Raw genomic sequence first — 13,261 nt, 5'->3', positions numbered from 1 at the left:
AAAGTTTAAAAATATTGTATTGTGTTATGACTACTGTTAAAATATTTAAATTTGTAATTAAAAGGTTAATGTTGTTAAAATTCTAAATAAAAGTATCTAAAGTTTTGCTTGTAATAGGATGCACTGTGTCGTTAATGAGCTGGGGAAGGGGATGTTGCACAAAGCCAACACCATCTGAGTATTATGGTGGTGACGGTTTGCCCAGTGTGGAACTGGGACGAGAGGGGAGGTGGGAGGCATCAGTGTGACTGGGCAGAGAGCGCTTGGCATTACGCCTGCTGGCACCAAGGGGTGGGCAGCAGCGTGGGCTCGCGCTGCCAGGGCTCCTGAACCGCTGTGCCTGCACCACCTAAACACTGTCCTGTGCTGGCACGGGAGCTGGGCTGTAAATGAGACGATCTCAGCTGCCGGGGCCAGTGCGCACTTGTGGGGTTGCAGTAATACACAGAATGTGTATGCGCTTTTACGAGCACTCCAAGGGTTCGAACTGGTCAGGTAAAAACCCCAGACTGCTAGTACCCATGTGGCCATCGACAGGCTTACCTGCGATGGCAGTGACAGTTCATTACGCACTGTTCTTTCTGAAGATCTGCGTTAAAAGCCCAGTGTGACACTGGAGGGGCCATACTCATTTCAGATGAGATACAGAACCCAGTCATACCAAATGACTGAAGATGCCATGGTACTTACTAGAAGGAAATTATCAACTTTAGTGTGATAACTGAAATTGCAAAACAAAATTCTGCATTATTGCAGTTGGATAAACTGTTCTTCAGGTTGTAGAATGCCACTGTGCACGCTGTTCAGCAATCATCATCCCCGCAGAGCCAAGTGCAGCCTAGATTCATTTGTTAAAACTGTAAACTTAAAAGGACGGAACAAAAAAGAATATTCTAGCAAAAGAATCCCATATCAATAGGAATAAGATGCTGGAATATTTTGTTACAGCTGTGAATCATTGCTTGTATTTTTTCAGCTTGTTTTTATCACTAAAGTGGAAGGGAAGAAAGGGAAGGGGAAAGTAAGACCACCACAGAAGGGAAATTCACTTGTACTTTTCCTTACCTTACCTTGTGTCTATCGTCACTCACTGATTGGGGGTCGTCCCCCCCCCCCGCCCCTTTTCATTAAATGAATGCAGTATATTTGACAGTATTTTTCTTGTATGAAAAACCAACACAACAGAAGGAAAATCAAGGGAAAACTACAAAAATGAATAAACAAAGTGCTCAAAAACAGAAAATGAGCACTTCTCCACCTACAAATCCTATTCTAGTAACTGTATGTGCTATAGTATTAAGTAAAACAGACATAAGTTATTATTAAAGTGAAACTGACTCAAGTTTATCAATCTAAGTTCTGCCTAAAAAACACATTTGTACCATGTTCTTTCTTGTAGCTTCAGAAGAGGAGGACCCTCAAGACATGAGGGCCGGGGACCCAGGGGGCGAGACGGCTTTCCTGGCCCCGAAGATTTTGGGCCAGATGACGCTTTTGACTCTCCAGATGAAAACTCAAGAGGAAGGGACCATGGTGTTCGGGGACGAGGTCGCGGTGCTATTCGAGGTGAGAGGAACATTCTTCTACACTGAAAAGCAAGGATAAGGAAGCAAAGACATTTCTTGGGCAAACTACGGTATTTTCATGAATAGAACGTCTCTTCTCACTCCTGTCCCCTGCATCTCTTACTGCGCAGGAGGCCGGAAGGGTTTACTTCCTACTCCAGATGAATTTCCACGCTTTGAAGGAGGGCGGAAACCAGAATCCTGGGATGGAAACAGAGAACCAGGTAAAAAAACATGTGAGGTTTGTTTTAGGTAATAGACTAGACTTCTACAATATACCACTTACAAGTAGATTCTTTTTTTTTAAATCACATCTTTTTCCTGTACCTCATATGCTTGTTACCAGTTTTTTACCATGAGAAAACCAAAACATAGTTCTTTGGGCTTCTAAATTCAGGAAACAATTAACTATACAAATTTAACTGGCTGTAAATGCAACTGTCTCACTGAACAAAAGGTTATTGTGGCCTTAAGTTGAATTCTTGTACAGCCTGGAACTGCCTGTTGTCACCTGTGGATGACCAAAGCATATCTCGTGGGGGGGGGGGTTGAGATGTATATTAACGCAGATAGTAATTTTTCTCTTGGATGGCACCTTCTTATTGGCTGCAAAAACATTTTCAGCTGCAGTGCCTGACAGCTTGTTGGTATTTGCAGTTGTGTTACTAATGGCAACCCCATGTGGGGCAAAACTGAGTGTCAGAATTCATGAGAAAAATGAGCACAAATGACACGTGAATAAATGGAGATGTGATTGTCTCTAAAATATAAGAAAATATTTTATACTGAAAAGAATACTTTCCATCTGTCACTTCTTTCTTTCCCATCATCTTTTTACTTTTAGCTTTCTTACAACTCATTCACCTGATGTTTGCTTGTTTGCCTGCTGGGATGGCGGGGGGAAGCTTTATGTAATTTTAACTTAAAATTGTGTGCCAAATAGTGTGGAAAGTATGTAAATTTGTGTGACTGCCTCCAAAAATGAGGAATGATGATCGGATGAACATTACTTACCCTGGCTTTTTTTTCTTTTCATGCACAGGTCCTCGTCCAGATCACCCTCATGACGGGCATTCTCCAGCTAACAGAGAACGTTCTTCTTCGCTCCAGGGCATGGACATGGCCTCATTGCCACCACGTAAACGTCCCTGGCACGACGGACCAGGGACCTCTGACCACAGAGAAATGGATGCTCCAGGTGGACCTCCAGAGGAAAGGGGCAAAGGTAAAAAGCCCCTTGTATTGAAAACTTTATGTAACGCCGGCACATTTCCCAACAGTAGGCTTATCCAGAATTCCTTATCTGTTCAGAGGGGATAACGCTGAACTGGTAAATATTTGATCTTACCAGCTGTGAAGCTGAAGACCAGTCTTACAGGGAGCATATGAACAGAGGGATTTTCTGGGACATCAGATCCAAATCATCTCTCCACCATCGTATCTCTTCTTTATTGTCCTGTTCAAAAGCAGTTTTTGGCTCCCTGTTACTCCAAGTGGAAAACTCTTGTTAAGAGCTTTTTTTCCCCCCCCTCTTAATTTTCAGAATAGATATTTGTTAATATTCATGCTTGTGCTAGTGTCCTTCAACTGAAATATCTTTTGTGTCTCGGCCTTCATTCTGTTGTCCTTAAGAAAGCTGACTTTTTTTAAGTCGTTTCTTATGAGTTCTCTGCTTGTAAGAGTGGAAGTGTGGCCATCCATGATCAGCCCAGATGTCCATAACACTCAGTAGCTTGTCTTCAACAAGAGGCAGTAGCGTGTACTGAGGGATGAGTGTTAAGAACACTGTAGGTCTGTAGCGATAGGTCCCCGAAATGCTTTCTAAACCTATGAAGATCTGTAGTTCAGCGATTTACTGAAATATTTTTATATTTAATAGCTTTTGATAGCTACCTTTTGTGTGCTTCTCTAATTGCTTTAAGGATTGTATAAACTTTTGATAACCAAACTTAACTGGGCTCTCAAATTTAATTGCAGTAGACTATGGTTTAAAGAAATAAAGGAAGGATTTTTTTTTCTTGTTTGAAGCCTGTTGTTCACTAATATCATTTGACTGGGACAGCCGAAAGTTGATCCCTGTTATTTCTGAATGTCGTCACGTCTGACTGCACTGAACTCACCATTTCCAACCTGAAGTAGCTCTTCTCCAAGCCAGAGTTCTGTTCTGTTCAGATGTTCTCTCTGGGAAGTTGTTCTGTATCTTTTACTATCCTTACTACTCTGTATATACACTTTTCAGTTTTAATTTATCCTTTTGTAAATTAAATGGGGCAACTTGGAATTGCGTACACTATTTAAGATGTGGTTTAACCATGCATTTCTACATTTCACTTGCTTTTGTTCTGTTTTCTCCATTCTTTCCCAATAGCACCTGATGTCATATTTCCCTCTTTAACTAACTACTAAACAGTCACATGGCACTGTTGTGCAACCGGCTACTGTAACCCACAAAATACATTCTTTTGGAGTGAGTAGCTGCCTCAGAGCCTACTACTGTGTATGCCATTTCCACAATTCATCCTATTAACCTTGCACAAGTTCTTAATCCTTTTTCCTCTTATAAATCTCGGGATTGCTGTTGTCTTTTTTTTTAATGTCTTCATACTGACCACTCACTGTTAGGAAGTGCTCAGTGACAAAAGATCCTTCTCAGTTGCTTCCAAATGCTGAGCTGCCAGCCTATAGTTGAATTTTTTGTTGTTAGACCTTTGTTGCTCTGCTTCATCTTTTTTGCCCCACTGAATATCATTTCACTTCTCTTACTGTTGTCCTGAAGCTCATTTAGCTTTAACTGTATGCCAGTCCTCCTCTGCATCCTCTGCATGGACATGTATTAACAGCAGCTTTTATCATTTGTTCACAGATGTTTTTAATAAAACTCTGCTGGTAAACTCCCTCTGTATCAATATTTTTCCTTTCAAAACTGTATGTTGCGTTTGTCATTTAGCCAGCATCTTATCAAATCTGTAAGGATTCCTTCTCCAGCTCCAATAATAATTTGTGATAACTCTATCAGATTCTTTATTGAGGTAAAACCAGTTAGCTACCACACTTCTTGTGCCTAGACAGCCCATTAATGTACCAAAGAAAGTTTAGAACAACAGCAGAAAGTCAGATAAACAAAATATGAAGAATACTTTTTCACATATGGGCTGTGTCACCTTCAGTTGTTTTGGTAAAGTCATTTGAAGATTTAAAACTTCAGGAACTATAAACTCTCTGGAACAATTTGGTCTCTTATTTTACACAGAACCAAGCAGTCTCAACAACAACAAAAAAATCACTCTTGTTTAAGTGGAACAAAAATATCCTAATTTAGCGGTAGCACGTGTCCATAAAGCACTGTTATCAATTTTTTTCAAAATACTGGTTTTTACTTTGAGCTAATGACTTCAGGTGGGGTTTATGTTAATATACGTATCAGTACTAAAAAGATCGGTGAGAAGTAGAAAATCCTGTTCCTGGCAGTAAAAGCTCATGTATTTTATGTTCCTGGTTAGGAGAAAAACAGCATTTTTCCATCATTTCTAGCAAAATATGGAATGAAACAGTAACGTTACTCATTGTCTTCACCACTAACCTCAACTAATCCATCAGTGCAATGTCTTTGTTAAGGGAAAAAAAGTATTTTGCAATAAAAATATACAGAGAACAACAGATGGTGTTAAAGCATAAGAATCAGGCATGCCTGGCAATTTTGAGGACACTGTGACTATCACTGTTCTAACTTACTTCGTTTAAGTGATTGCTGACTGTATCAGATATAATCTCCTTTAATTCCTGAGGAACTGCTTGATTGCTGTCCTTCTTCTGGACTGTAATGGAGACACATTTATGTAAGAAAAATCGTATAGAGGGAGGGTACATAAAATTACAGGTCTCAGCTACATTTGGTCTGCGAATGATTTTACACCGCAGAAGAACTAGCTAAACAGGTGGTATATCTGAGAAGAGGCACGGCTTAGGCTTCAGCGTCAGTAACTCATTCTGCTTCATTTTTAGGACGAGGAAATTCAGGACCGTCACAGAGGGCACCAAAATCTGGGAGGTCTAGTTCTTTAGATGGAGACCATCACGATGGATTCCACAGGGATGAAGCTTTTGGTGGAGGCCCTGCAGGAGGCAGTAACCCTTCTCGAGGAGGAAGGAGTGGAAGTAATTGGGGGAGAGGAAGTAACATGAACTCTGGTCAGTCAAGAAGAGGAGCATCTAGGGGTGGTGGAAGAGGCCGATAGAAGAGGCTTTGACTGGGTCACACCCAGTCCTTGCTGGACAGTATTTAAATGGACTGCTACTCTGGACTCATAAAGTAACCTGCAACACCACAGACCTGGATTCTTAACTGGGATAACTGAATGTGCATTAGTTCCTAACAAGGGTCCTTTCCTAGATCAACCAACTGCTACTAGCTGCAATATTGTAGCTAGTTTTCTGTTTTGTCCTCTTCTCCCCTGTTTTCCTTACCTTCTTTTTACCTACTTTGTTTTGTGAAGAGCTGGAATTTTTTTTAAGTGTTGTGAGACATGGAGCACCTCCACAGATCTCAGCTCACCTCCAGACAGAAACTTGTTTCTATATGTACAGTTTGTCAGAAGAGTTACGTTGTTTTTGTATGAATACAGAATGTAATTTGCGCAAAAATTAACAAAAAATCAACACTGTGTGATTCTTTACTCACATATTACTATAAAGAGGGTTGTCTTTAGGCAAACTCGTGTATCAGATGCAGCAACAGAACTACCTCCTGAAATCTCAACCTTTTAAAATACTAATAGCTGATTCCTAGGTTTTTTGTTTCTCAGTTGTAAAGAACTTTCATTTTCACCTTCAGCCACATCTGTCCACAGGTTACAAGTGGTGCTGATGTTAAAATTCCAAACCATGGGAAAACACCGCTGCTTGCTAGTGTACCATCCTGAAAGAGAAAAACATGGAACACCATTTAGAAAAAGTTGTCATAGACATAACGTGACATTTTCTGGACTGCTAGCAAAATAGACATCATGACAAATACTGTCATTCTGTGCTTTACCTGGGCAAGCCACATATTTTTGTTCAAAACAGGATCTGTTTATAGAAATTGAGGAAGCTTGATTCCTCATACGTTTAGCAGCTTGATTCGTATGGATGCGTATGTTTTACAGTGGCTGTAGGACACTTTAAAGATACGGGTGTTGAGCAGGATCTGGTGCATTCAAATGCTGAAAGTGCAAACTTCGATAGTTGATCACTTTCATCTTAACATTTTTAAAGCATCTTTTCTTCTTTAGGATATTGTTTCCTAGTTTTACTAGGGGGGGGGAAATGAGGAGGGGTTATTCGCACTTCCTGCATTACATATTAAAGCTGCTTACCAACCAGGAGTTTATGTTTTCCCCTTATATCATTCATACGCATCATCTCCTGTCCACCAGGTTGTCAGAAAGCTCCTTTAATACCTAAAGCCTCTGTGAAAATTTTATCACGTAAGTACATATTCTAAAGCCAGCTCTCAGGAAAGTCCTACATTAGAAGTATAGAATATAATGTATAATGAAAAATATCACTGCCCAGCTGCCTCCTGCCTTGAATTTAATGTTACAATATTCAGGATAGTATGGCAATGTATTTCTGTAGCTGACAAGGCTACTGCAACAACATAGCAATACATGGCAGCTATTTTATCTGGCTTCTCATCCAGTCTAATTTACTTAAGTCCTGATGACCCATCTTATTTAAAGAGGTCAGAGATGCTCAACTGCTCTTCTCTTGGTTCAGTCAGTCACAAATAGGGGAGGTTCTTATTTTTTTGATTAGTAGTGTATAAAATGGCATTTGAAAATTACAGTAATTACCTCTGATCATTAGCCAATAAAATCCTTGTTATGGGGCTCTAGAGAGACAGAATGGACTTAAAGGAATTAACTGGGAAGCTTTTGCTGAGATGCGCCTGCTATGACACGGTTTCTCCTTTGGGGGTGTGGGGATAACTGCTTTTTACCTCTGTCTGAAGAAAGATTTTGGTCACTTTTGGTATACATCAGGGAGTCGGGATCTGTCCTGATGTTTTAATGATAAATACCAATGATGTAATCATTAGCAAAGGGGAAAGCTTGCCATTTTGTCTTTTTTTTTTTTTTTTAACAAGCCCTATATATTTTTAAGGGGCTGAAAGTGACTTTTGTCTAATAAATACGTGATTTAGAGGATGAGCTTTAGTCCTAAATTGAACCACAGTCCTCTACCAAAACAATTTAGAGGGCACCTACTAAAAGGAAACGCAGCTTTCTCTATCTAGACAAAAGAGAGTATGCTTGGTTTTCCTCTGACTGCTGGTTAACTCCTTAATCCGCTGTGGTACCTGGTGTTAAGTCATATTCTTATCAAGGGGCAGCTTTTTAAATTAAGTTTTGAAATACTCCCATGATCATGGAATATGTGCAAAAAAATCAGAAGAAAACTGGATAATTACCTAGCTTTTGTATAAAATCTTAGAAGATGACAGCATAGCAGGAAAGACAGAAGCACCTTCCCAAGCTGTTATACCATGACCCATGATTGCTGGAAAATGGATAAAGTTACTTAATGGAAATACACTTCTGTACTCTTAAGGACATTTTACCAGTGCTGCACGTAGAGTCCTTATGCTCTACCTGCTAGTTTACAGCTCCACCTTGTCCAAGATTTGTTTAATTTGATCCTGCTGTTGGGAATAAAATTAATTTTATATACTACAGCTTAGAAGTTGTAAACAAGATAACTGATTTAACGCTATTTAGATAGCTCTGATCTACATTTTTAAGGAAAAAAGTGACCATTAGTGGAATATCTATATTGACATCTGGTACACAAGTAGTTTTATTAAAGCAATCTATGTACATTTGAGTACCCCTATTTAACAATTTCAGTTGAATTCGGAGCAAGTATCAGGTGAAAACGCTAAACCCTAAGTAGCGATAGATGAATATTGCAGCGTTTGGCTTTATTTTGTATATGAGGCACGTATAGTCAGTGAGGCACGGGGGCTCGGAGCCGGTTAGGCCTGGCAGTCCTGTTACCCGCAGCAGTGTAGCCCAGGAGGTGCCTGGATTTGGCACCTTCTTGAGGCTGCTTGTGTTCTGCGCTAGCTCCGACACGCTCTCATTACCAGCAAATCCATTTTGAAAGGTCATGCTGTGACAGGTAAGCAATTCCTGCCCGACTTGAGAGAGGGGGAAAAAAAAAAAAAAAAAAGTTCTAAGAGCTGAAGCTACCCTTTGAAAGCCCACGCATGCGCCACCTTGCAGGAGCCGTAGGGCAGCAATACCTGCAAAGCCAAGGCTCCCAGGACTAGCACCTCTCATCCGATCATCATCATGCAAGACTACCCTTAGAGTTAATGGATGGGGTTTTTTGTGACCCACAGCCCCAGGAAAGTTTGTTTCACGTACTGGATGGTACTTTAAAGATATTTTTTTTTTTTTTTAGAAATGCAGTTCAGTGGAGATAGTATTGGTATGCACCACTGGCCTGAGGCAGCTGACGCCTGCCCCGTGCACCAGCTAAAGCGTTTTGAGAGCGCAGGGGTCGGCACGAAACCGAGTTAACAGCAGTTAACTCCGGACGTCCAGCCCCCGGCCCGGCCCGGGGCCGCCAGGTTGTCTCCGTGTGGGCACCAGCCGTACGCACCTCAGCCGTCAGACTCGCGTTTCGGGCAGCGGGCGGCTCCGCGGGGACACCTCGTCGGCTCCGGCATCTCCCTCACGCTTCGGCGGCGGCTGCGGCAGCGGGAGACGGGAGGAGGGGGGGGGGGCGGGGCGCCAGCTCCGTCCGCACCGCACGGCTGCGGCAGGGCGCTGTCCCGAGCCGAGGGCGGCCCGGCGGGCCCGCACCCCCACCGGCCGCCCCGAAGGCGGCGGAACGAGTTCAGAGTCACCGGCGCCGCTCCCGGGCGCCCGCCGCCGCGCATCTTCCTCGAGTAACCGGCGAGGGAGACCCAGCAGGAGCGCGGAGGAGGCGAAGAGATGCGGCGTGCGGATCCTCATCCCCGCGGCGGCCGGCGGGAGCCCCGCCGCCCCTCGGCTCACACCGGCAGCGCCTTGCCGCGGCGGCGCAGCGCGGCGCCCAGCAGCCCGGCCAGGCGGCGCAGGCCGGCGGCGCCCCCGGGCAGCACGGCCAGCAGCGCGGCGGCGGCGGCGCCCAGCTGCACGGCGGCGCCCAGCGCCGTCAGGAGGGTGCTGCGCAGCCCCAGCGCCGCGTACAGGGTGCCGCCCAGGGCGCCGAGGTAGAGCAGGGAGCCGCGGCCGGGCTCCCGCAGCAGGCGGGCGGGCCCGCGCAGCAGGGCGGCGGCGCCCAGGGCGCAGAGCGAGCCGAGGGACCAGAGCAGCGCGAACTTGCGGGCGCGGAGCAGCAGCAGCGGCGCGTACAGCGCGGCCAGCCCGAAGCAGAGGGCGGCCAGCAGCAGGCACAGCCCGCTCCCCGCCAGCCGCTGCCAGCGCGACAGACCCGGCAGGCAGGGGTCCGCCTCGGCCGTCCACGGCCAGCCCGAGCCCGCCGCCGCCTCTGCGGGGGGGGCGCCGCGGCCCGGCGGGAAGGGGCTCAGCGGGCCCAGCCAGGCCCCCAGGCCGCCGCCGCCGCTCCCCGTCTCCTCCTGCGAGCAGCGGGCGGGCGGCGGCGGCGCGGGGGCCGCGCTGGAGCCGCCGCCGGCGGCGACCTTCGACTGAGCGAGGTACTCCTGCAACTGCCGGCCCAGGTCCGCCATGGCGAGGCCGGGGAGCGCTCAACGGGCATCACAACGCGCCGCCCGCCCGCCCCGCCGCCATCTTGCCGAGTAGCTGCATCCGGGTTAGCGGCCATCTCCGACGGCCCGCCCTGGCGGGGGTGGTGCTGGGGCGGCGGGCGGGCCCGCGCGGAGGAGGCGGTGGCTGAGGTGGTGCTGAGGAGAGCGGGCTCTTCCTCTGCCGCCGCTTCTTCCCGCCCGCCGTGTTGCGGGGAAGGAGCGCGGAGGCGTGTGGGGCAGGGGCTGCCGCGGCCTCTCGTCGCTGCTGCTGCTCCTCGCTAAGCGGCTGGAGGGGCCTGGCCGCGGCGAGCGGTGGCGGCTCACGGTTTTAGCAGCTGGAGGGAAGGTGGTGTCACGTTCCCGGTGTAGTTTGGTAGGAGGAAGATGGTGTGTGAGGTGGGTGCAGCTCGCAGGGAGGCGGCAGGCGGAGGAAGGGCGGCCCGGGGAGGGCCCGGCGGCGGGAGGCCGAGCGCTGCGCTGCCCCTCCCGGCAGCGAGCCGCCGCCTCAGCCCCGGTGACCCCGGCTGCTCGCTGGAGGAGAGCTGCTAGAGCAGAGACCTGAGGTGTGGGCACCCAGAAACACGGGGGATGCAGAGCTGAGTTCAGAGCTTGTCTGTTTGTCCCTGCGTACTCGGCCAAATCCGTTATGTTGTTGGCTGTTTAAGTTGACCTATTACCCTTTCCTCAAGTGACTGTTAAAGTAAGAACATCCAACTCAATACTTCACCCTGGTTTAAGTAAGTAATAAAAAATAGCAAATGCTAATTTAACCTGTATGCTTCTAAGTGTTTACTGTAGGGCCAAAAAATGAGATGTTTGGACACCAGGAAACACAGAGGGCACAGAGTTTCTGTCATCAGCCCAAGCTTGAAACTACCCATAGCAATGGTGAGCCGCATCGCCCTAGGCTACTTTACGAGGTGCAGAGAAAGTTTAAAATTGCTTTTGAGCAGGCGCTCCCTGCCCCGTTTGGTGGCTCGCCTTAGCATTGGTATATTGTGCATTGAGACACCTCAGAGAACATAAAACTGTAAGTGCTCAGGACAAAGTTTGATCATGGGCAAGAAGGGATTAGATGTTAATCGAAACCATCGCTCTTGGATGGGTCCTCATTAGGGAATGCGATCCCTCAGACTCTCAACAGCGAAGATTGCCATCTCGCCCTTTCCTGGAAGAGCCTTCCAGATGTGTTTCCTGCTGCCAGGAAGGTGAAACACGCCATGGGGCTGTTTCCCCTGGCGTGGGGACGTGCAGCAAGCGTAGCGGCCTGTCGCTGCTGCTTTGGTCACAAGAAGAAGCATTATGTCAATGAGGTTTATGTCAGATATAACTGTACCCGGGTAACGGCTGGTGGCAAAGCCGTCCCGACTGCGTTTCCCCTCCCCGCCTGGCTCACGTTAGCTGCCGGAGGGGCCCTGAGCCGCCGGGCATGCCGGTGCCCCGGCGGGAGGCGGTGCGCCCCGCTGCTGCCTTACTCGGTGTTTCTTTCCCTTTATAGGAAAAGTATGCGCGGGGCCGGGGGGGCTGCCCTGAGTCACCGGGGGCCGCGGCTCCCGCCCACGCCCAGGGGGCCCGGGCCGCCGGCGGGCCGCGCCGGGCCGGGGCGGGGTTTGTGCTGCCCGCCGGGGCTCGCTGGGCCCGCAGCCGCCGCGCCGCCTGTCCCGCCTCGCAGCCGCTCCGGGGGGCGCGCCGCCATGACCGGCAGGTAAGGTGAGGGGGGGGGGGGGGGTCGGTTCCGCGCCCCCGGCCCGTCGGGCGGTCCTGCCTTCGCGGCCGCTGTGGCAGGCAGCGAGGGGCGGCCGGCAGCCCCTGCGTGCGGGGGTGAGCCGGCGGCGTGGCCGGCAGGGAACGGCCGGGGGGAGCACGTTCCCCGCGGGCGGCTGAGGGCGGCTTCCGCAGCGCTGGCGGCTCCGTGCCGCGGGGGCCGGAGTCTGACCCCGCGGGAGAGCGCAGCGAGGGCTGCTCCGCCGTGCCTTACCCCTGCGACGGGGCACGGCCGGGGCGGTGGGAAGACCAGAAACAGAGCTGGGAGGTTGCGGCTGCGGGTCTGAGCAGCGGCTGCCCCGCACCCCTGTGCCTGAGCTCCGCGCTGCCCCTCTGCCCGCGCGTTCACTCCCCTCTGCTTCGGGCTGGCCTTGGAGTTCCATGTTCCAAGAGCTGTTTAAGTCTGCAGCTTCATTTCCTCACACGCTGTCTGACACTGGGGAGCTCTGTAAAGTTATCTAATTGACAGATGTAAATGAGAAAAGCAGTGGGGAAAGCATTTACTCATATCTTCCAAGAGTTTGCACAAATGCTTTAGTGTCTCCAATCACTTTATTCTCTCATCTGTAAAATAAACCCCAGACACTATAAAGCAGTTTGTGAAAACGAGCTTGCTTTTGTAGAATGTCTTGAAGATTAAAAGCACAAAGAAGTAATATTAAAATTAGCAAGGTGCCTTTTTTGGGATAGTCATCCTCCTGAATCCTACCATCGTCAGTGCAACCCTAAAGCATTGCTCTTCATGACTAGCAATACTGAAATGGATCCAGAGTACTTTGTGTATAAGTATTCATTTTTCTTTCGTGTGAAATCTTGATGTTTGTATTATGCAGCTTTTATGACTATTTGATGTAGATCATGTTTTGTGGGTTGTTAGGTATGAGAACATACTATATAATTGTTACATCCTCATCTGTGATTTGGGCATGGGTTATTTTTGCTTTCTGTGATGACAAATTGATGGTGGGTGGTTGTACGTGCTCAAAACACTTCCGTATTTTGCCCGCTGTCTTTAGATTACTTTGTCTTTTCTATCTTAATGGTCCCTTTTTTGTTCTTCAGACATGTGAGGTATTTATTTACAAGTTTACATTAATTTCGTTACAAGTAGAGGAAGACTCAAGAGTCTTAGGTGTTCACAGGTCATGGGTGCCCATGAAGCTTCTGAATGGGTGGGATGGGGGAAGAACTGTGG

The 13,261-nt window shown here is 47.9% G+C and overlaps 3 protein-coding genes across 8 annotated transcripts in view; 2 read left to right on the top strand and 1 right to left on the bottom strand.

Annotated features, from left to right (window-relative positions):
• WDR33 (WD repeat domain 33) overlaps window positions 1-6,221 on the top strand; it is a 71,205-nt gene extending 64,984 nt beyond the window's left edge. For all 3 annotated transcript variants that reach the window (XM_040613067.1, XM_040613066.1, XM_040613065.1), the window contains exons 20-23: window positions 1,400-1,566; window positions 1,697-1,789; window positions 2,608-2,790; window positions 5,568-6,221. In XM_040613067.1, coding sequence (XP_040469001.1) covers window positions 1,400-1,566; window positions 1,697-1,789; window positions 2,608-2,790; window positions 5,568-5,627 — 503 coding nt within the window. In that variant the 3' untranslated portion in view covers window positions 5,628-6,221. The remainder of the gene's footprint in view (window positions 1-1,399; window positions 1,567-1,696; window positions 1,790-2,607; window positions 2,791-5,567) is intronic.
• SFT2D3 (SFT2 domain containing 3) lies at window positions 2,797-11,491 on the bottom strand. Of its 4 annotated transcripts, XM_040613095.1 has the most exons (4): window positions 9,213-11,491; window positions 6,391-6,480; window positions 5,298-5,380; window positions 2,797-3,021 (listed from the first exon to the last, which is right to left on the bottom strand). In XM_040613095.1, the coding sequence occupies exon 1, from the start codon at window positions 10,282-10,284 to the stop codon at window positions 9,607-9,609; it is 678 nt and encodes a 225-aa protein (XP_040469029.1). In that variant the 5' UTR covers window positions 10,285-11,491; the 3' UTR covers window positions 2,797-3,021; window positions 5,298-5,380; window positions 6,391-6,480; window positions 9,213-9,606. The 4 variants fall into 4 exon arrangements, with proteins under 4 accessions (XP_040469029.1, XP_040469028.1, XP_040469026.1 ...); XM_040613094.1 differs by lacking the exon at window positions 5,298-5,380; XM_040613092.1 differs by lacking the exon at window positions 2,797-3,021 and having other exon boundaries at window positions 4,782-5,380.
• A 298-nt stretch (window positions 11,492-11,789) lies between these two features.
• Window positions 11,790-13,261, top strand: part of LIMS2 (LIM zinc finger domain containing 2) — a 29,866-nt gene continuing 28,394 nt past the window's right edge. The window contains exon 1 of the mRNA XM_040613081.1: window positions 11,790-12,007. Coding sequence (XP_040469015.1) covers window positions 11,808-12,007 — 200 coding nt within the window. The 5' untranslated portion in view covers window positions 11,790-11,807. The remainder of the gene's footprint in view (window positions 12,008-13,261) is intronic.

Source organism: Falco naumanni, chromosome 13 (genome assembly GCF_017639655.2).
Source record: "Falco naumanni isolate bFalNau1 chromosome 13, bFalNau1.pat, whole genome shotgun sequence".
Taxonomy (NCBI): Eukaryota; Metazoa; Chordata; class Aves; order Falconiformes; family Falconidae; genus Falco; species Falco naumanni.
Note: the sequence above shows the minus strand (reverse complement) of the source record. Positions and strands in the feature narration are given on the sequence as shown.

Coding starts and splice junctions, on each gene's coding strand:
- SFT2D3 (XM_040613095.1), bottom strand. CDS start 10,284: ATGGCGGACCTGGGCCGGCAGTTGCAGGAGTACCTCGCTCAGTCGAAG.